The sequence below is a fragment of the Agelaius tricolor genome, unplaced genomic scaffold (assembly GCF_023055355.1).
Source record: "Agelaius tricolor isolate 1412-34295 unplaced genomic scaffold, bAgeTri1.0.p SCAF_5, whole genome shotgun sequence".
Taxonomy (NCBI): Eukaryota; Metazoa; Chordata; class Aves; order Passeriformes; family Icteridae; genus Agelaius; species Agelaius tricolor.
The window spans coordinates 53,624,721-53,644,700 of record NW_027269265.1 but is presented as its reverse complement, the minus strand read 5'-3'; the positions used below and the strand labels follow the sequence as shown (position 1 = coordinate 53,644,700).

Genomic DNA, 19,980 nt, shown 5'->3' with positions numbered 1-19,980 from the left:
CCCCATCACGGAGACGCTGCTCAGGGGACACCCCAGGCACCCTGAACCCGGATCCTGCATCCGCACGGGCAGTGAAGCTCTTGGAAGGGTCACACACCGAGGGTGAGGGTGGAACCTGATCCCTGCTGGGTGTCACCAGGAGCACCCCCGTCCTCTCCAGCCCTCAGGACGGGCTGGCAGCAAGCAGAGCTGAGGACAAGGTGGCTTTGGGGGCGCAGGATGTGCAAAGGGCTTGAGCAGGATGAGCTGGAATGGGACTGAGCAGGGTCAGCAGGGCTGGAGAGGCTCCCAGAGGGAAGGGGCAGGTGCGTTCTGTGCCTCCATCCCCAGTCACCCCACCGGGGCTGGATTGCCCATCTCCCCCTGCAGCCAGGGGAGCTGGGATCCTCTGTGGGATGCTCACAGCCCCCATCCCACGTGCCTGGAGCCCGGTTTGCCTGGGCACAGCTGCCCATCTGCCCGCAGCAGGAAGCAGGGGGTGAATTCCGTGTCTCACCCGGCCGGCATGCGCATCCTCCACTTTCACTATCCAGCTCATCCCAGCCCGGCAGCTCCCTCGCCTTTGTGCTCCGGATTCCCTCCTCATCCCGCAGGGGAGGGAACTGCGGCCAGAGGGAGCCACACCAAGCACCAGGGGTCCCTGTCACAGGCTGGCAGGGCGGGATCCTCGGGGCTGCCACACGTGTCACTGCCCGCCCGGCTCCTGTCACTGCCCGCCCGGCCCCTGTCACTGCCCGCCCGGCCCCAGCGAGCCCGGAGTGACCCCGGAGGGAACGTGGGAAGCCCTGGCCCCAGCCCATGTGGCAGAGCCTCGGCTCTGCAGCTGGCCTGGCTCCCCCTTCCCCTCTGCACTCCTCGCCCTCGGCAGGGCCCGGTCCTGGGGGCTGGGGCCCCACAAGGAGGGGAACAAAAGCGCGATTTTCCCTCTCCCCACGAACATGGGGCTCCTGCCAAGACACCACTCGTAAGATGTCAGAAATCCCACTCACAAACACAGCGGATATTTGTTGCAGGATCCCTGGCACTGAGCCTCCGGTGAATCATTTTCTGCTCTGCTTTTTTCCCGGAAAACACGGGCTCCTTGCTGCAAAAGGAATCTGCTGCCTGCCCGGCCCCAGGCTTGGCCTGCCCAAAATCAGCACAGCCAATGGGAACTCAGGCCAGCAAAGGCCATTGCTGCAAGATCCCTATTTCCTCCTTCTCCCGGTTTTTATCAACAGTTTCCGGCACAAATCTAAAGGGCAGCCCCACACAAGCCGACATGGAAAAAATCGACCCTTTCACATCCCAAAACAGCCACAGGCAAAGCCTCCCTCCCGTCTGTGAGCACCCCAGGCTGCCACGGACAGCTCCCCGCAGCCCACCTGCCACCGAAACTCGGGAGGAGAATAAAAACCCTCCAGCACGATGTTTGTAGTGACAGAGAATGAGGCTTTACTTTGTCCTGGCGCGGACATGCCATGGAAAACATTCCCATCCACACATAGTTCCTTACATGGTGTTTCCCATGTCCATACGGACAAAAAGCCAAAGAAATTCCCCTTCAGCGATCTTAAATTGCACTTCAGAGTTACACTTAAGAATTACAATTCTTAGTATTAGATCTCCTCTCGGTTCTTGATCCCTTCACCTTTAAACCTCATTTTTCGGTTCTCCCAACGATTCATTTCCCAGACAAGGGAGGCGATGTTGGTTAATGGTCGCTAATGGTCGCTAATATTCGCTAATGTTCTCTAATGCTCTTATGGCAACTCCCATGTGCATGTTCAGATCATCGGCCCTCTCCCGATGAACAGAATCTTTCGAAGAAAAACTTGATTTCCCCTCCCCCTTGGCACAGGCGAACAAATTCCTGATTAATGTCACATTAAAAATTAAAATTTGCATAATTTCAAACATCCCCAACCCTCCCCTCAAGTCCCCTCGGAGTCCTCAGGGCTCTCCCAAGTCCCCTGAAGCCCCCCACGGGTAGAGAGCTGCCCTGCACCCCCAGACTGCGTGGGATGGGGGTCCCAGAGGGCCGTGCCCCCCCCTCCCTCTGCGGGGCGGTGCGGGGCCGGTCCCCCGCCCTGAGCGAGCTCCGTTCCCGTTCCAGGCGTTCATTCCCGGTCATGGAGCCCAGGCAGGCGGACGTGTCCATCCCACTGCAGTCCTCCGGGTGGGGGGCGGCCGCCCCCGGTCCCCGCTCCGAGCCGCAGCCCCGGGACTACGTGCTCTGGTCGGTGTTCAATGTGCTGCTGTGGTCCGCGCTGGGCGGGCTGGGCTGCTGCGGCTTCCCCGCGCTCGTCTACTCCGTCAAGGTGAGGGAGGGGCCGGGGACCCCCGCCAGAGGCCCCGGATCAAGCCCTGATCGGCCCCGGGACCCCCACCCAGACTGACCCCCACCCAGCCCCTCCCGGGGCTTCCCGAGTCCGACCGAGCCCGACACCCCCGGCGTGTCCCGGCTCCCTCCCCACCTCCGGACCCCCCGACCCAGCCCGACCCGGACCTTCCCTTCATCCGGGGATCCCCCGGCCCTTCCTGACACCCCCCGCTCCTCTCCCCCTGCCCACCTCCCTCCAAACCCCTCTCCCATCCCGGATCCCCAGTCCGGTCTCCCATCCCCGATGCCAGCCCCCCATGGGACCCCCAAAGCCGTGTGCCCACCCCGGGACCCCCTAAGCCACACTGTGCCCACCCCGGGACCCCCAAAGCCGTGTCCCCCCGAGTGCCGGCACTTTGGGGCAGCGCCCGCTGGCCTCGCCCCGTACCCCGGGTGGCACACGCGTCCCTGGGGTCCCCGCACAACCTCGCGGCCACCCCGGGGGGCTTGGCCCCCCAGTCGGTGTCGCACACACCCCGAGCCCCCGCTTGCCCCCCAGGCCCGTGACTGTAAGGTGTCGGGGGACCTGGAGGGTGCCCGGCGCCACAGCCACCGCGCCAGGGTGGTGAACATCGTCTGCTCCGTGGCGGTCGCCGTCGTCTGGGTCATCTTCATCGTCATCGCCGCCACCTTCGTGTCCAGATTCAGGGACACCTGACCAGCGCCCGGCCCCACCCGCGGGGTGCTCCCTCCCTCCCTCCTCCTGCCTCCAAAATGTGCCCGCAGGGAGTGACGCCGGTGTCCTCGCTGCCCCCGCACGGCCGCGGGAGGGGAGGGGACGGGGCGGCCAGGCTGGGGCGTGGGGGACAGGGGACAGCCCTCCACTCCCCCCCTTGGCTCTGCTCACACGCTTCCTGGCACCCGTGACACACCTGTCGGTCACCGCTGTCACCGACGGAGCTCGTCCCCTCGCTGTCACCTCCTTCACCGCGGGACAACGCCGAGAGTCCTCGGGCATCTTTGCGGCGTCCTCCTCCTCCTGCTGCTGCTCCTCTCCCTGCCTCCATCCTGCCGCGGAGCAGGGCGCTTCCAGCCCAAACCCCAGGGAAGTTTCTTCTCAACATCTGGGATGTTATAGATACCTATTATAATACTGGCTTTTCGCAAATATTAAAATAGATGTTATATGTGTAGTGTTATATCAAAGTTATACACTACACATTTCATACGTGCGGTGTATAACTCTGTTACAAAGATATAGTTTTTATTTCTGCTGTTAATTAAGCTTGGACATAGTAGTAAAACAGCTAAGATAAGCATGCTTCTGTTAAAATGCCTGCTTAGATGAGATAACATCCAATAAACAAATAAAAAAGACACCTGCTTACAGATATACCAACTATCAACCCTCACCATCTAGAGACAGTGTGGGCAAAACCAAAACTAACAATAATAATAAAAAATAACCTAAAACCACAACCAAAAAATACACACACTCTGAAAAAGTAAAACCAAAAAAGAGTCATACTAAACAATTCTTAAAATATGCAAACTAGATTAAGAAAAAAGTTTACATCAGAGTCTATAAATATACAACAGGCTAATATTAGAAAAAACGTGTTTAAGAAGTGTCTCCGGAGATAACGGTGTGCTCTTAACTGAGGATCAAGACACACCCAGCCCTAATCTTTACTCCATGTTCCTTATCTCCTACTATCCTTTATTAAACTTTTTAAATTTTCACAAGAGAGTAAAAGTGTTTTCCACATTGGAGATGGCAGGAAAAGGAAATTAAAGCCCCTCCGCGTGTCCTGGCTGCACCCTGCAGCCCTGTGTCCCCCCCGCTGCCGGGGAGCCCCGTGGGTGCGGCTCTTCCACCTTTCCATACGAACTTCCCATTTCACCCATCCCACAGCCCGAAAGTGCTGCCCAGGGGGGTCAGCCTTGCCCAGCTCACCTGGCGGGGGGGTTTGGAGGTACCTGTGCCAGCCAGCGCCGCGCAGCTCCCGGGCTCCGCCTCGGAGCGCCCCTCCTGCGGTGCCGCAGCCACCCGCGCTCCTCATCCCGGGAGGAAGGCTGGCTATTAAAAGCCCGTGGGTTCGCCATCCCAGCCCGGCCTGCGGGACAACCACATCCCTCAGGGCTGTAATTTCCCAGGTTTATATTTAGCGGAGCAGGGATATAAAAGGGGCGCGGGCCGCCGGAGCCGCGGGGTCCCTCTCCGTGCCCATGGACACCTCGGACCCGCGGCAGGAGCGGCCGCCCCCCAAGCGGGGGCCGCCCCCCGCCGCCCCCCAAGCGCCCCGCGACCACCTGGTCTGGGCCATCTTCAACACCCTCTACATGAACTTCTGCTGCCTGGGCTTCGTGGCGCTCGCCTTCGCCGTCAAGGTACGGCCCCGGCGGCACCGGAGCGCTCGGGGGCTCCGGGAGGGATGGGAGAGATGCCCAAGGAGGCAGCGAGCGCTTGGGAAAACTCCCGGAGGGGCTGGGGCGGATCCCAACGCTCCCCACAGGCGGTGGCACCTGCCGCTGGTGAATCCTCCCTGCTTTTCCTGCCACTGGCTCCCGGAGGCGGGAATAACCAGAGCCCCCTGCCCAGCACCCGAGGAGCAGCTGCTTGATTCTAAAAAGTGCCATGGGGGCCGCGATTTCACCACCACCCTCCCGGCAAGAGCAGCTCCAGCTGTGGAAAAATGGGAACAAGCAGGGACCGGGGTCAGAGAGGCTCCAGAGGAAGCAGGAGGGAAAATAGGAGGGAAAATCCCAGCTCCAACTGGACTAGACTGGGACAGAAAAATGGGGACAGGCAGAGGCTGGAGCCAGAGAGGCTCTGGATGAAGCAGGGAGGAAAACACAAGTGGGAAAGGATGCGGGGCTGGAGGGGAGCCTGGGATGGATGCATGGATGGATGGATGGATGGATGGATGGATGGACGGATGATGGGTTGCAAGGGGAACAAAGCCCTAGAGCAGGAAGGGGCTGCAGGAAGAGCTGTGGGAAAGAACTGCAACAGGGAGCTGTGGGAAGGGGATTTCGGAAGGGGCTGAGGGAAGGAGCTTTGGGAAGGGGCTTTGGGAAGGGCTGAGGGAAGGGGCTTAGGGAAGGCTCTCTCCTCGGCTGCTGCAGGCTCGGGACAGGAAAGTATCCGGGGATGTGGAAGCTGCTCAGCACTTCAGCTCCAAGGCGCGGTGCTACAACGCCCTGGCCACGGCGGGCAGCGTGCTGCTGCCCCTGCTGCTCGGGGCCCTCATTGTCACCGGCGTCATCCACCTCTCCAAGCTGGCCCAGGAGTCCGTGGGCTTCTTCACCTACCAGCTCAGCGGCAGCGACGACGAGGACCAGTGACCCAGGGGAGGGCTGGTGGCACCTCCTCTGCGTCGCTGGTGGCCCCCCCAAAAGGCCACCACCCCTGTCTGCCACCCCCCCCCCCCCCAAGCCCCGTTGTTTTTGTTTATCCTGTGGGATTTTTTACCTCCTGTTATCCCGTGTGGAGCCCCAGTCTCCGTGGTTGCTATTTAAATCATTAAATGCTTCACACAGCGTGAGTTTCTGCGTGTGGGAAGGGGCAGGGGGGGTGCCAAAGGGAAAACATAAATTGGAATTTTTGGCTCTGATGGGGCTCCTGGCAGCCAGGAGACACCATTGTTCCCACAGCCTTCAGGGCCACCTTTGGCCCCAGCACTGAGGAGGGGAGGAAGCAGAGATGCTCCTGGGCCTCGTGGGGGCAGGATGAAGCAAACGGGGTGTCCCCTCCCCACCCCAAATGGAGCTGAGACCTGCAAACTCATTACAGCAACGCTGACACCCCCAGCCACTCCCAGCCAGGACAGGGGGGAGTTGGGAAGCACCCCCAGTGCTCCCTGCTCTCCGTGCCTGGGCTGGAGACTGCTCATTTTGGGATAAAGGACCCCTTTTTGAGGCTGAACCCCCTTTAGTGCCAGCTAGCCCTGGCTCAGAGCGGGGCTGTATCCCAGCCCCATCCAAATCCTAATCCTGGTGCAATGCACAGGGCTGGGGACAGCACGGTCCCTTTGTCGTGCCAAGAGCTGCCGCTAATTAGGGGCTGGCGGCTCTGATGAGGCTGGAGCAGGACCCGAGTAATTACAGGGCAGCGGCAAAGTCCCTGCTCCAGCCCTAAGCATTCCCAGATGCCTCGGGGCACGGAGCAGCCGCGGGGCTTTTTATAAACCGGGCCGAGATTCCTGGGGTTGGCTTGGCCAGGACAGACCCTCGGGGCAGGGAACGCCCCCGGCATTCCCCGAATCCCACCCAGGACGGGGACAGGGAGGGCGGGGAGGGGAGGAGGCTGCGCAGCCCAGAGCCAGGGGCTGGGAGCACCGAGCCCACCCGGTGCAGGCACGGGAATTCCTTGGGGCTCCTGGGACACCAAAAACCGTGTCCCAGGGCAAACCCACAGCAGCTCTCTGCTCACCCCGAGCAGCTCAGGCTGCCCTGGCCACCATCGGACAGGATAATGCTACAGATCTCTGGTGTCCAGGCTTCCTGCAGCCCTTCAGATGCCAAGGGAGAAAGGATTTAACTCCAGAAGTGCTTGAAAAGAGAGGGAATAATGTAGATAAGGGCTTAAAAGTATGTGAGGGATGTTACACACCAAATAACAGGAGTGGAGCTGTGTGCTGCCCACACGGGGTTAAAAGGCTTTCTGCTGCATATTTTGGAGTAATATTTAGTGCCAAAACATCGTTCATCTGGTGAGACAGCACTGGCTGAGCCTCCACAGCCCTTTGAGCTCACGGAGCAACACATGGGGAAGGCAAGGAGCAGGGCAGGACATGCTGGAGGAGCTGGAGTCAGGATCCTGGAGTCAGGAATGGGCTTCCTTACAGACACAAACATGTTGAGAGCAAAAACAACTCGTGGGTGTTCAGCAAACACGTTTGAAAGGGACATTTTCAGGCTTGGTTTCCTCTCCTGAGCAGAGTAAGAGATGTGTGGAGGGGAGTAGGGGGCTCAGACGTGGTGACAGCTCCAGCCCCTGTCCCCCTGGGGCCACAAGGACAGGTGGCACACACAGTCCTGGGTGGGGGGCAAAGGGCTCCTGGCACAGCCTGGCACCCCCTTTCCACCCCCTGTTACCTTCCCCCTGCACCAACATCCCAGACCTGCTGCTCCAGAGGGCAGCACCCGGATCAGGCAGGGTTTAGGGGGTCCTGCTGGGTGACCTCTGGATCCATCCAGGCGCTGTGGGGAAGGAGACACTCTGCCCTGCAACAGAAAAGCTTTGTGTGAGGTATGGGAATGGTTTCTCCCCGAATTATTTCAGGGAGCAGATGCAGGCAGTGCTGCCGTACCTTCCTCCAGGGGAAAGCACTGTCCTGACTCCAGCACAGCTTCCAGGGGAGAGGCTGGAGGGTCCCAGGAGGCCTCAGTCACTTCCATCCTGATCTCCTCCCTGGTGATGGTTACCTCCAGTCTGTTGCCCAAGTAGGAGATGCTGGAGAGTTTCAGCTTGGTGATACCATCGGGAAAGGCAGGATCAAAGAGGAGGCCGGACCTCGTGATCCTGGAAAGGCAGGAGCACGTCAGGGGGGAACAGCAGGAGCCACAGAGGAGCCCAGCTCAGGCTCAGGGAGCAGCCACCTCTCCAGGCATCACCACCTCAAGCACACCAGAGGGGTCTGGAAGGGTCCTCAGTGCATCCAGGGATCTCTAGGAAGACACACTGAGGGAGCACCTGGGGAGGAGCTGCTGGGGCTGTGATTCCCAAGAGATCCCTGTCCCATCCCAGTCCCACTGCCAGGCCCTGGGCTTTCCAGATTTCATATTTTAAAAACTCAGCCCAGTTCCATCTCAGAGCTTGGCTCCAGCAGCAGCTGTGCTGGCAGAGCTTGGGGAATGCCCTGCTCCTGCTCCCAGAGCCAGGAACCCTCAGACACCACCTCAGCTCCCATTCCCACGGGATGGAGGGCTGGGAGCTCAGCAGGAAATGCAGGCACAGAGAGCTCCCAAGGCTCAGAGACAGAGATGGATGCAGTGCTTGACCTAAGGCCTTGGAGAACAGGCTTGAAGGTTTAGAAAAGAAAAGTGAAATAGACACGAAGTAAGAATTAAGATTTGTAGTTCCAGCAGAAACATGTTTTAAGTAAGCAGAAATATGCCTCATGGAAGTGAATAAATATGTTAGGCAAGAGAGTAGAAAACTTTAAAGTCTATCATATAACTTGTTATAGAGGTGGCAAAAAGCAGAAGATCCAGCAATAAGTGTCTGTAGAGTTGGACTGGACAAAAAGAAGCACATTGCATCAGAATCCTGTGAAATGTAGCAATGATTTCCAGCAGTTTGCTATCATTTGCTGTCATTTGTAGCGATGATAGCAAATTAATGATTGGGTTATGAACATCCTAGTGAGCTTTGTAGAAGTAGCTGATTAAGGAATATATAAGATATGATAAGAAATATACAATAAGAAATATACAAAAGACATTGTAACTAAAGTTAAAATGGCTTCTGATGTGCTGGCACTGAATGTAGGTCTCAGCCTTCCATGAGACTGATTTTGCAATAAATAAACCATCTTTTAATTGCCTCATCAGTTGACCCTGTCTGCTCTGTATCCCCAGCAGTGCTCCTTCCCCAGAAACAATGGAACAAACATCCCAACTCTCTCTCCAGCCCCGAGCCAAGGCCAAGCTGCCTGTGTGGGCGTTGGCTTGGGGGGAGGAAAAACAACGGCCCCTCTTGTCCCCGGCCCAAATCCTGGCACACCAGAGCTCTCCACCAGCAGCTCCAGAAGGCTGAGAGGGCTTCAGGGGCTGGAGGGGGCTCAGGGCAGGTTTGGGGGCCTGGGGAGCCCCAGCACTGTGCAGGATCCATGTCCTATGGAGGGAAAGGCAGGACTGTGGTTGCACAATGTCACCGCCACCTCTGGAATTTGGCCAGAGCCACAAAGCTGTGGCTTGAGCCTGTGCCACAAGGGGCCTGACCCAGCACACACTGGGCACCTGGAGACCTCCCAGCTTGGCCAAAGCCCAGATTTCCAGCTGGGAATAGGGCAGCTCACACCCGGCTCCACCAGGGAATGGGGAACGGGTGGCTTTTCCAGCTGGGAATAGAGCAGCTCACACCCAGCTCTGTCAAGGCATGGGGCGGGTTTCCCAGCAGCTCTGGCCACACACATGGAGTGAAAACACATAGTTAGGGCTGGAAGTCTTCACTGGGAATCAAAAGTCTTGATCCAGCCTCAATTAAACCAGGAATAGGCTGAAGAGACGGCAGCTCCAGGGTGGAAACCACCACAGCTCTGAAATTACATGAACAGCTCCAGCTCCATACTTTCCCAGGATATTTTAAAGCTGAGGCGATGCCTGCTCAGCACTTCACTCCAGGGAGGCGGCAGGAGGTGTTTCCTCACCACATCCAAAGGAGACAGGAGGATGCTGCTGTGGAAGCAGAGATGTCCTGGATTGTCAAGCAAATTGTATTCTATTTACCATCTCCGTGGCAGCAGTCTTCTGTTAAGTGGGCAGTTTTCCTTATCTCTTCCATAACTGTTCCGAGGAGACATCTGCTGATAACAGGCTATTGAATGTCACTGCATGGCTGACAAGAGCTACAGCATCCCATTGTGAGATGTGAGCCCAGAGGGGAGAGCCAAGCATTTCTACCCTGATATAATCTGGAGATTCTGGAACACCAGCGGGGCTTCTCCATTGGATTTTCCCAGAGGAACAGCTGCCTCTTCTTCCACTGGATCTTCAGAGGAAGACTACACCCTTCTACAGGATGCCTGCTCCAACAGAACCACCCCTGACACTCCAGGAGGGCTGAGCCACAATTCCAATGGGACTGCTGCCAACACCCTGACCCACAGGGTGTCAGGTTGAGTTCTGACTCTGTGAGTGTTGCTTTAGTTTACTGCATTGTTGGCTTTATATTTTTATTTTCTTCCATATTAAAGAACTGTTATTTCCTGCTCCTACATTTTTTGCCTGAGAGCCCCTTAATTTAAAATTTATAGCAATTTGGAGGGGGGGTTTTACATTTTCCATTTCAGGGGAGGCTCCTGCCTTCCTTGGCAGGCACCTGTCTTTCCAAACCAAGACAAGAGAACAGGCTTAAGGAATGGAATTTTGCTTCCCAAACGTGACCCATCACGAGCCTCTTACCTGTTCCCAGCTTCGCTCCAGCCAAACAGGGACATTTTAAGGGACAAGTGCTTGCTTGGGAATTAAAAGTGACACAACAGGTCTCACCTGAACCCCGTGAAGCCGAAGAGGATGACCTGCAGGAATCCACCCATCCCTGTCAGGAAGTTCACAGCTCCCGACCCATCCGAGTTCTCCACCCAGACCTGACCAGCAGGAGAAAGAGATGATGCAGGAGTGGATTTGGGATGCTCCAGGCAGTTCTGTGGGTTTTAATCCCATTGCCACCTGCCTGGGAGCAGGAGGGATCTGCAGCCCCTCCACTCACCTTGAAAGGCTCTGTGATGTTGCTGAAGCACTTTTCCAGCTGGCTCCAGGCTCTCTGCAGCTCCTTCAGCTCCAGCCAGCCCAGGGCAAACATGCTCTGCCGGAGAGGGAACGGTGACAGCGCGGTGGAGCAGCACCACCTCCCCACCCCTCCATCCAGAGTGAGCAGCTCCAGGGCACATCCCAGCTCTGCACTGTGCCCTGGATGGAGCACAGGGGTGAGTCCCAGGCTGGGCTCTGCCCTCTCCTCACCCAGGTCATGGCTGGCCCGGCCGGGTCGGTGACGGGCTCGTACATCTCCAGGTCGTTCCTCCGCACCTCGGCACTCATGGGATGCATCAGTGGGAACCCCAGCAGGACCACATCTGCCTGCTTCACCGGCTCACCTGGGGACAGGGCTGCTCAGACACTTCCCAAATTTCCTGTTTTTGAGCCCACTGATAAGAAACAATCCAGTGAGGCAGGAAAATCACCCCAAGCCCAGCTTGTTGCACTGCGGCAACAGCAGGGACTCCTCTTCTGCTGTTCCCAATGGAATTCTGATCCTTCCAGAATTAAAAGTGTGATCCATGGGCTGAGCCACCTCCATGGGCTGATGCCACTGCCTCCCCGCTCACCTGGGCTGTAGCCATCGTACTCAGGGTGATATTTCCTCTCCTCATCAAAGGGCACTTTGATTTTCCTGGCACGGTCCTCCCACTCCTCTGGTGCCGGGAGCAGCAGGTCCCGAGCCAAGACAGCGGCAAAATTTAAGCTGGAAAGAATGAGGAGCAAGGTTTTATGTCAGGGATGGGTGACGGTGAGAGGAGAGAGAGGACAGAAGGAGCTGCAAGTAAAAGCTGCTGTGGAAGAACAAGGGGCAGAGATTGAGCCTTGAGTAACAGCTTCCATCACGGAGCCAGGAGCTCCTTTCCCTGGCTGTGGGTGTCTCCAGCTGGCCAACAGCACAGACGCCCCATGGAATGCCCAGGGAGAAGCCCCGCTGTGAATGGAGATCCCTCTCAGCCCCACGTGGGCACAGAGCAGGTCAGAGGAGCCAGGGGAGCTCCCACTCTTCCCGTGACTGCAGAGGGGTGTGAGGACAGGGAGGAAGGATCCCCTCAGGAGCCCCACTGCTCCCATCCCTACCTCTGTGCCAGGTGGAGGAGCAGAGAGCCAGGCCAGGCTCCCAGGTGAGATTCCAAACATTACCTGCGCCGGGCCACTGCGTTGGTGTAAGCAGAGTTATCCACCTGGCTGTGGTACTCGTCTGGGGGCATGACACCTGCGGGGACAGGAGGGGACACTTGGCAGCACACCCAGGGCTGCTCTGGGCCCCTCCTTGGGGACACAGGTGGGGAAGGGGACCCTGCTGCCCGTCTGGATCCTGCTGGCAGGATCCCACACAGTCCCAAGGGGATGCTCAGTGGAGAACACACATGGTGCTCTGCGGGAAATGGAAAGATAGAAACTTCCACAGACTCAGGAAGGTTTAATTTGCAGCCTTGGAAGGAGCTTGGATTGATGTAAAAATAAAGTATGCAGACATTAAGTAGAAAAATCATAAACTTATGCTTCTATGGTTATAAGTAAGAATAAGCCTTATGTAAGTAAGAAACTATTGATAAGATGGTGAAGGGTTTTAAGGTAAGAGTGTAACCGTATAGAACAGCTAACAGTTTAGATGCTACAATAGAGGGGGGTGTGTGTACGTGTAATAACAGCCTGTTGGTTAAAAGTATCCACACTGCAGTAACAGTAAGTAAAGGTGACAGGTTAGAGAAGGAAAACAAACTCTGTAGCAACAGTCCATTGGATAAGAAAGTTATATATCATCTTGTAAAGTTATATATTGTCTTGTAAAGTTATATATTGTCTTGTAACAAGAACTTTTGACTGTCTGGAGCTATGGCTGACTGCTTGCTGTCTCAAAATCTCACAGCCTCTGAGAATGATGTTTATTTAAACAATAAATTGTCTTTAGTCCTTTAAAATTATTTTAGTCCCGTCCCTTGGAGCAGGTGGCTCCAAACCTCTGCTTTCCACCCCCTTCCCATGGCAGAGGTACCTCTGATGTGGTAGAGCTGCTCCTCCTCACTCCACACCATCCTGCTGCACCAGTACCAAGCCACGGCTTCCACCAGCTCCCAGCCCCCGTCCTCCCGGAACAGCTTCAGGTCCTGGGGGAGAGACAGGGGCATGAGGGAGACCCCACCAGACCCAAAGCCGGCAGGAGGATGGAGAGGAGCTCTGAGGAGATGGAGGGAGCAGGAGGAAAGACTGGCCTGGTTTGAGCCAACAGGATGCTGAGACGCCCACAGGAGCAAGGACAGAGCAGGCAGGGCTGCAGGAGGGAGCCTGCGGAGCAGAGAGAGCAGAATTCCTCAGGGAAGGGACAGTGACAGTGTCCAGGTGTCCTGCCGCCGGGCCATCAGGTGGAGCACCGTCCCTTTACCTGCGTGGTGCAGTAATACTGCTCGAAGGCCATCAGGACATCCCCGGTGATGTGGATTTCCTGAGCTCCGTAGATCTCCTCGGGACACACCTCCCGGCCAGTGGCTGCGCTCTCCCACGGGAACTTCGCGCCCTGCCGACAGAAGGCATCCATGAGCACATCGCCCTGTGCTGCGCCCCGCTGAAACAGCCCGGGACTGCCCTGGGGACAGGAGCTGGTGCCACCCCAGCCCGGGGCTGCCCTGGGGACAGGAGCTGGTGCCACCCCAGCCCGGGACTGCCCTGGGGACAGGGGCTGGTGCCACCCCAGCCCGGGACTACCCTGGGGACAGGGGCTGGTGCCACCCCAGCCCGGGATTGCCCTGGGGACGGGAGCTGATGCCACCCCAGCCCGGTGTCCCCTGGGGACAGGGGCAGGTGCCACCCCCGCCCCGTGTCCCTGTCGCACCTCGTAGCCCTGCTCCCGCGCGTTGCGCCTGGCGCCCTCCAGCGTGCGGATGCGGTACTGCAGGATGGCGCGGGCAGCCCCGGGATGCAGCAGCAGGATATTCGGGAACATCCAGGTGTCCTGCGGGGCCGCGCGGCGGGATTGGCCGGGGGGAAGCGTCCGAATGCTCCCGCCAGCTCCACCCTTCAAGTACATCCTCATCCCGATCGAAGGATGGAGTCTCCTCCGTCCCACTCGCCGTGCCAAGCCCCCAGGTCAGCACGGCCCCCCTCACCTGGTCCCAGAAGACGTGTCCCCAGTAGTCCTCGCCGCGGGTGCCGTTGGACAAGCCGCCGGGGCTGATGCCGTGGAAGGGGACTCCGGGGCTGTCCCGGGGCGGGATGGCGCTCAGCAGGTAGTAGAGGCAGCCGTGGAGCGCCTGGCGCAGGGCCAGGGGCCCGTCCAGCTCCACGGAGCAGCCCCGGCGCAGCGCGGCCCAGGCGCGGACGTGGGAGCGGTGCAGGGAGCCCGCGGCCGCCAGGGACAGCCCCGCGCTGTAGCTGCGCTTCGCCTCCTCCTCGCTGCCGGCCACCGCCGTCAGGAACTGCCAGCACCGCTCCCGCTCCTCCTCGCCCAGAGTCAGCGACTGCGGGATGGGGGTCCACAGCATGTGCACAGTGGGACGGGGCCCCCCCTCCACCTCCGGAACCAGCGTCTGCCCGTAGATGTAGCTGTGGGAGACAGGAAGCAGCTGGGGAAGGTGTTTCTCCCCAATGTCCCATCTAACCCTACCCTCTGGCAGTGGGAAGCCATCACAAACGGTGTCTGGTCCCAGAATCCTGTTGTAGAGGTCACATCCTACAAATCTCCTGTTTTCCTTCTTTGGAATCACATCTAGCCTCCATCACCTTCACTGCCCTCACACATCAGAGTGAGGGATGACTCTGGAGTTGCAAGTAATACAAATGTTTCTATGCTTCATTTCAGGGTTTTTTTTTATATACCTGCCCGGATGAAGCAGGTGTGAGAAGCCTCCACGTCCCTCACCATTCCAGCCCCACACCATTCCAACCCCATATCCCTCCACCATTCCAGCCCCCCACCCCTCACCATTCCAGCCCCACACCGTTACAACTCCATATCCCTCCACCATTCCAGCCCCCCACCCCTCACCATTCCAGCCTCACCATTCCAGCCCCACATCCCCTCACCATGCCAGCCCCACACCTGCAGTTTATTCCCAGGGGAGAGCAGGGCACTGCGCCACAGCCCACAGGAGGTGGGCTCAGGGCAGGGACCCCAATCCCCCACACTCACTGCGCTCCCTGGAAGTCTGGGCCTGAGCTCAGGTGCAGGTCCTGGCTCTGTGGCACGAACAGGCTCTGGAGCTGGACGGTGACAGGATGCGTGGAGCCATCCAAGCGCCGGATGGTGACACTGGAGGCCATCAGGTGCACCAGGGAGTGGTGGGCATACAGCTGCTGGGTGGCCGTGTAGCCAGGGGACTGAATCGTGTGGCTGAAGGTCCCTGCAAGCACAGCCAGAGCCACCAGCCTTTGGAAACACTTGGATCGTGCCCTATCTACTGGTTCCTACTGGCCAAGGAATTGCTTTTCCCTGGGATCAGATCCAGTTGCGGACTGGACAACACTGCTGACAGCGAGCCTGGCCAAGCTGCTGAGGGATGGTCTGTGCCATCAAACATGATTAAAGAGCGTGTGCCGAGCCTGGCCCCAGCAGGGATAGAGTTAGAGCCTGAAAATCACTTATTCCCACACAAAAGGGGGATTTTCTGCTTGTTTCAGAGGAGCAGCGCCCCGAGGCGAACGGAGAACGGGGAGAAGGAAGATGTGACTGAGCACAAGAGGCAGCAGAAGCAGAGAGAATGGAGCTCTGCAGAGCCCCGAGGGAGGCGCCGGCTCCCTGCTCACCTGTCCAGGTGTTGAGGGCGAAGCTCTGGGCGGGGCTGCGGGCTCCGGGCGCTGCCATGCGCAGCCCCAGCGGGCTGGGGACATCGGCGCGGTGCGTGTCCCCCGCGGCGCCGCTGTACACGCCGGCGGCGTGCAGGATGTCCCGGAACACGCGGGTGCCCAGGAAGGCGTTGGTCACCGTGGGCAACAGCCGCGGGTCCCCGGGCAGGGCCGTGGCCGTGAACACGCCGGGGTCGCCCTCGCCATCGGCCATCGCCACCTGCAGAGCCGCAGGGATGGGACGAGGGCTGAGAGGACAAAGTCAGCTCCCTGTCACCCCCTCGCGCCTGCCACCAGCGGTCTCCGCTCCTTTTAGTGTCCCCTCTGGTCACCTCCAGCGGTTTTCCCCCATCCAAGCTTCCTCCCAGCCCCGGGGTGCATCCCCTCCGCTCCCTCACCCCATCTCCAGCTGTCCCAAACCCTGACGGATGAAGGGATGAAGTTCACAGGCTTCATCACTTCTCAGCCTCCTCCCTCTTCCTCTTCTGCTGCTGGGATGGGGTTGCACCAGTTTCTCCCAAGACACAGAGCCACCTTCCCCATCTGGCCTCCTCTTCCTCCCAGGGCTGTTCCGTGACACTTTGAAAAGTTCCTGATACTTCCCCCTCTGTTATCTCACTGCACCCCTCTGCTCCCCCTCACTCCTGCATCTCCAGCTCAGCCTCCTGGGGCAGGACCTTTCAATCCCACTGATTTATACATAGAACTATACTTATGTATCATGTACAAACATAGATACAATTACAGACTAAAGATATGTACAGATACACACATGCACAAGCAGCCCCTGACAAAAGGCAGCTGCAGCTGGCTCCTGGCAATGCCGGGCACAGGAAAAACACAGGAATGACGAAATGAGGCTCGGAGAGACTCTGAGCAGAGCTGGCAATCCAGCCGGGGTGACACCGGGGCAAGGAGGGCGCCCAGCCCCCAAATCCCTCCCTGACAGCAGCCGGATGCAGGAACGCCCAAGCTCAGCTCGGTTTCCTCACCGAGACTGAGCTGGGAGGAAAATCCTGCCTTCGGGAAAGTGAAAAATCCCGACCCAGCCCAAGCCCCAGAGTGCGGGAGGGAGGAGGTGGGTCTTGCCTTCTGTCCCGAGGCCGGGCTGAGCCTGTGCAGGCGGAGAGACGCTGCTCCAGGCAAGGACGGAAGTTGCCCAACCGAGAAAGAAGGAAGGAAATGGCTTTTTTTCCCCCCGTCTCCTTAAAAAGAAATAGTTGGAAAAATGATCCTGGACACGCAGGTGTTTGTCCAGCTGAGCTGAGTGCCCGCGGAGGGAGCGCGGCACTCCTGGGGCTGCCCTGTGCCTGGGGAGGAGGAACTGAAAGAGGAAAGCCGAGTCAGATGAGTTGTGATCCCAAAGCCGCTGGCAGAGAGCCGGGTTAGCAGCACACTCCACTGACCTCCCGTGCCCCCAGCCACGCTCTGACCCTTTCCCTTGCCTGTTTCCAGGGAGAACAAAAATTCCATCTGGACTTTGGCTTTGGCACGCTTTTCCCAGCCCCTTCCAGCTGGTGCCATCCTGGTGGGTCAGGGATCCACGGCTGGAGCTGCAGCCAGACACCACCGGCTGCTCTGAGCAGTGCTCACCAGGATCCAGCACTTACAGGATTGGCTTAACACATCTGTCCTGTGCTGTAAATCCGTGGAAAAGCCCCCTGGAGCCTGGCTGGGTCAGTCCTGCAGCTGCCAATGCCCCAGGGATGTCTTACGGCATCCCAAGCCTGAGCAGTAACACTTGCTCCCAGCTCTACTCCTTTGGTATTCCAGAGTCTAATCCCAACTGGGCCCCAGCAGGATTCATTTCCCCTTTGGTTGGTTCCTCACAACCAGCTGCTGATTCCAGCACAGGCTGAGTCAGTGGCAAGGGCAGGGATATCCATCCCCTGGGCATCCGTAGGGGTTCTGGGGCACTGGAGTCCCCCTCCAGCAGCCACCAGCACACAGGGACAAGGTGTTCCTTCCCCAGCTGATCCCAGTGGCACACACCCCACTTCCTTCCCTTTATAGAGGAATTTGGAAATAGCCCTTTCCATAAAGTCCTTTCTCACTGAATAGTGTTTTGAGTCTTATAAAGGTTATAAAAGCCCACAGAAAAGGAGGTCCAAGGAGAGAGGAGTTCTGCTCCAAACGAAGAGTTTTGCTCTAAGGGAAAAGGCCCCTCCAAGAGGTCTCTGCTCCCCAGCAGAGTGTCTCAGTGTCCCCCTGTGCTGGCTGGGGACAGTCTTTGGTCTCAGAGTCCTGGGCAGTGCTAAGGGGAAAAAATCCCAAAACAATTAAGGGTAGAAAAACTAAGCAGAGAGCGACATGGGCAAACCTGTCTGTGTCAGGCTTTTCCTCCCTGTGCCCCTGGAGCTGTGCCAAGGAGTGACAGGGGAGTGGTGGCAGCAGTGACAGTGACAAACTGGGCAGCTGCAGAGCGAGGAGGAGCAGTGGGATCACCCTGAGAGCGCCATGAGGGGTTTCCAGAGGGGCTCCCAGCTCCTGGCAGCAGCACTCCGGATCAGCCGCGTCCCCCGGGCACAGCTCCGCTCCCACCCCCCCGAGCACCCGCTCTCTCCTGGTGTGAGTATTCTGGGGGGCTGAAAAAGTGGGAGCAGCCCACATGGAGGGGCCCAAACCCTCTGTGTCCGGGCTAAATTGTTTTGGAAGGGGGGTGGAAGCAAAGGGGGAGGGGGAGGAAAATAAGGAATGAGCCCTCAAGCTCCAGCCCACATCCCCAGTGTCCATGCCCTGCTCCCCCTGCCCCCCAGCTCCTGCTTTTGTTTGGTTTTGTCCTTTCAGCCCCTTTTTTAACCTTTGAGGTTTGGGGATCCCCTGCAGCTCAGGGCAAGGGGCAGCAGTGACACTGGTGGTCCCTCAGGCCCAGACCCAGACCCTGGCCCCCTATCCTGGACAGACCCCACGGGACAGGAGCTGCTGTCACCGCAGAGCCCAAGGTCCCTCTGACAGCCCCCCTGTGGGGACAGTCCCCCCCAAACCAGACCCTCCCAGGCTGGGTGAAACAAGCTGGGAAAATGAGCTTTCCCCCAAAATCCTGCCTGATTCCCCCTTCATCCCTTTATTTGGGGTTTTCCCTCTGCTGCCTTTTCCAAGGTCTTCAAGAAAGGAGCTGCAGGAGCCTGGAGAGGCTTTTTCCAAGCAAATAAATCAAAGGAAGGTGCCAGTGTGGGAGGTTAATGCTGTCCTGGCTGCACTGGGGAAATGAGGGGCTGCTGCTGGCTGCAATTCCCATCCCAAAGTCACCTGAAAGTCAGGAACACTGCAGGCCCCGGCCACAGCCTCAAGGTCATGCACTGCTCCAGTGTCCCAGAAAAACAAACCTGGAGAGCACCAGCTCCATCCACTGCCAGTGGGAACAGCTCTGCTCCCCACAGCTCCCTCCACAGCCCCAGGGCAGGTTCCAAGGCCTGGGAAGAGCACAGGGAAGCCAGCTGGGTGCGGTGTTGGATGGCAGCAGCGCAGCCATTTCGGGAGCCCTGTGTGCTATGGCCGTGGTGCATCCATGCCACTGATTCCTGCTCTTTGTTCCCCTCAGGAACAAGCTGTGGCCTTCAGCCTGATGTTCTCGTCCTTCATGCTGCCCACAGCCTGGGTCCTGAGCAACATCTACAACTACAGGAGCAGGCCTGAGTGAGGAGTGGCAGGAGCAGCCAGATCTCTGCTGAGAGCATCCCCAGGGAAGAGGCCTCGGGACAGAGCCTCGCCAGGATGGAACCTCCTGAACCTGCTCATTAAAATCCACCTTTGCATCCAACAAGGGCTCACTGGATTTGCTCCATCCTGTAGGGAAGGAACCAGAGCTGTGCCCGCTGCCCTGATGGCAGCACTCCCTCAAGGGCTGCCAGCAGGGCCCAATGGGAAGGCACATTGCCTCTGGAGCCTCTAACACCTGAAGCACTGTGTGCACCCAGTCACCTCTCCCAGCACAAGCAAGGAAGCCATTCCAAAGTAAATTCCTGGCAGGAAAACACCCAAAGGCTGGAAATGACATTAAAAGGGTGCCACGGGCTGGGGGTTGCATGCCTGCCCACTCCCTGCCCTGCAGGAAGGGCCTCTCCACCCACCACATCCCAAATTACCTGTGCCAGGGAAGCAGCCAGCACGTGGAAGGTTTGGGCAGCAAGGGGTACTTCCAGGTGTCTTGGAAAAGCCTCTGGAGCTGTCATGGTTCCACAGATCTGACCCTCATTCCCAGGAGCTGCTCAGAACTTCACAGCCAGGAGAGTGCTCCCACAGCATGGGAGATGTTGGAATGCTCCTGGGAGAAGCTGGTACTGCTTCCCACAGCGACATTCTGGGTTTTGGATGCTGATCTCAAGCAACAGCAGACCCGCAATTCAATGACTCCAGTGGAGTTTCCTTTATTCCCTGAAGTGTAGTGACAGCCCTGGGAATGAGGGTGAGAT

The 19,980-nt window shown here is 58.2% G+C and overlaps 3 protein-coding genes across 3 annotated transcripts; 2 read left to right on the top strand and 1 right to left on the bottom strand.

The window, feature by feature from the left end:
* Positions 1 to 1,410: 1,410 nt before the first annotated feature.
* PGGHG (protein-glucosylgalactosylhydroxylysine glucosidase) lies at positions 1,411 to 17,149 on the bottom strand. The gene is made up of 16 exons (XM_071428157.1): positions 16,658 to 17,149; positions 15,530 to 15,788; positions 14,916 to 15,126; positions 13,894 to 14,329; positions 13,620 to 13,739; positions 13,173 to 13,304; positions 12,786 to 12,897; positions 11,930 to 12,002; positions 11,356 to 11,492; positions 10,991 to 11,124; positions 10,740 to 10,835; positions 10,520 to 10,617; positions 7,618 to 7,829; positions 4,283 to 7,531; positions 3,235 to 3,426; positions 1,411 to 2,287 (listed from the first exon to the last, which is right to left on the bottom strand). Exons 2-14 carry the CDS (start codon positions 15,780 to 15,782, stop codon positions 7,467 to 7,469), a joined length of 2,079 nt encoding a protein of 692 aa, XP_071284258.1. The 5' UTR covers positions 15,783 to 15,788; positions 16,658 to 17,149; the 3' UTR covers positions 1,411 to 2,287; positions 3,235 to 3,426; positions 4,283 to 7,466.
* LOC139590493 (interferon-induced transmembrane protein 5-like) lies at positions 2,004 to 3,679 on the top strand. The gene is made up of 2 exons (XM_071428158.1): positions 2,004 to 2,300; positions 2,862 to 3,679. The coding sequence occupies exons 1-2, from the start codon at positions 2,004 to 2,006 to the stop codon at positions 3,018 to 3,020; spliced, it is 456 nt and encodes a 151-aa protein (XP_071284259.1). The 3' UTR covers positions 3,021 to 3,679.
* On the top strand, positions 4,438 to 5,840 carry IFITM5 (interferon induced transmembrane protein 5). Its single transcript, XM_071428160.1, has 2 exons — positions 4,438 to 4,693; positions 5,432 to 5,840. Exons 1-2 carry the CDS (start codon positions 4,532 to 4,534, stop codon positions 5,648 to 5,650), a joined length of 381 nt encoding a protein of 126 aa, XP_071284261.1. The 5' UTR covers positions 4,438 to 4,531; the 3' UTR covers positions 5,651 to 5,840.
* Positions 17,150 to 19,980: the final 2,831 nt, after the last annotated feature.

Excerpts from the sequence above, each read along its gene's own strand:
- PGGHG (XM_071428157.1), bottom strand. The coding sequence starts at position 15,782 with ATGGCCGATGGCGAGGGCGACCCCGGCGTGTTCACGGCCACGGCCCTG. Across the intron at positions 11,125-11,355 it reads GTACGATGGCTACAGCCCAG|GTGAGCCGGTGAAGCAGGCA; the intron begins GTGAGCGGGGAG and ends CCCTGTCCCCAG. Across the intron at positions 7,830-10,519 it reads TTCGGCTTCACGGGGTTCAG|GATCACGAGGTCCGGCCTCC; the intron begins GTGAGACCTGTT and ends CTGCCTTTCCAG.
- IFITM5 (XM_071428160.1), top strand. The coding sequence starts at position 4,532 with ATGGACACCTCGGACCCGCGGCAGGAGCGGCCGCCCCCCAAGCGGGGG. Across the intron at positions 4,694-5,431 it reads CGCTCGCCTTCGCCGTCAAG|GCTCGGGACAGGAAAGTATC; the intron begins GTACGGCCCCGG and ends CGGCTGCTGCAG.
- LOC139590493 (XM_071428158.1), top strand. The coding sequence starts at position 2,004 with ATGGGGGTCCCAGAGGGCCGTGCCCCCCCCTCCCTCTGCGGGGCGGTG. Across the intron at positions 2,301-2,861 it reads CGCTCGTCTACTCCGTCAAG|GCCCGTGACTGTAAGGTGTC; the intron begins GTGAGGGAGGGG and ends CTTGCCCCCCAG.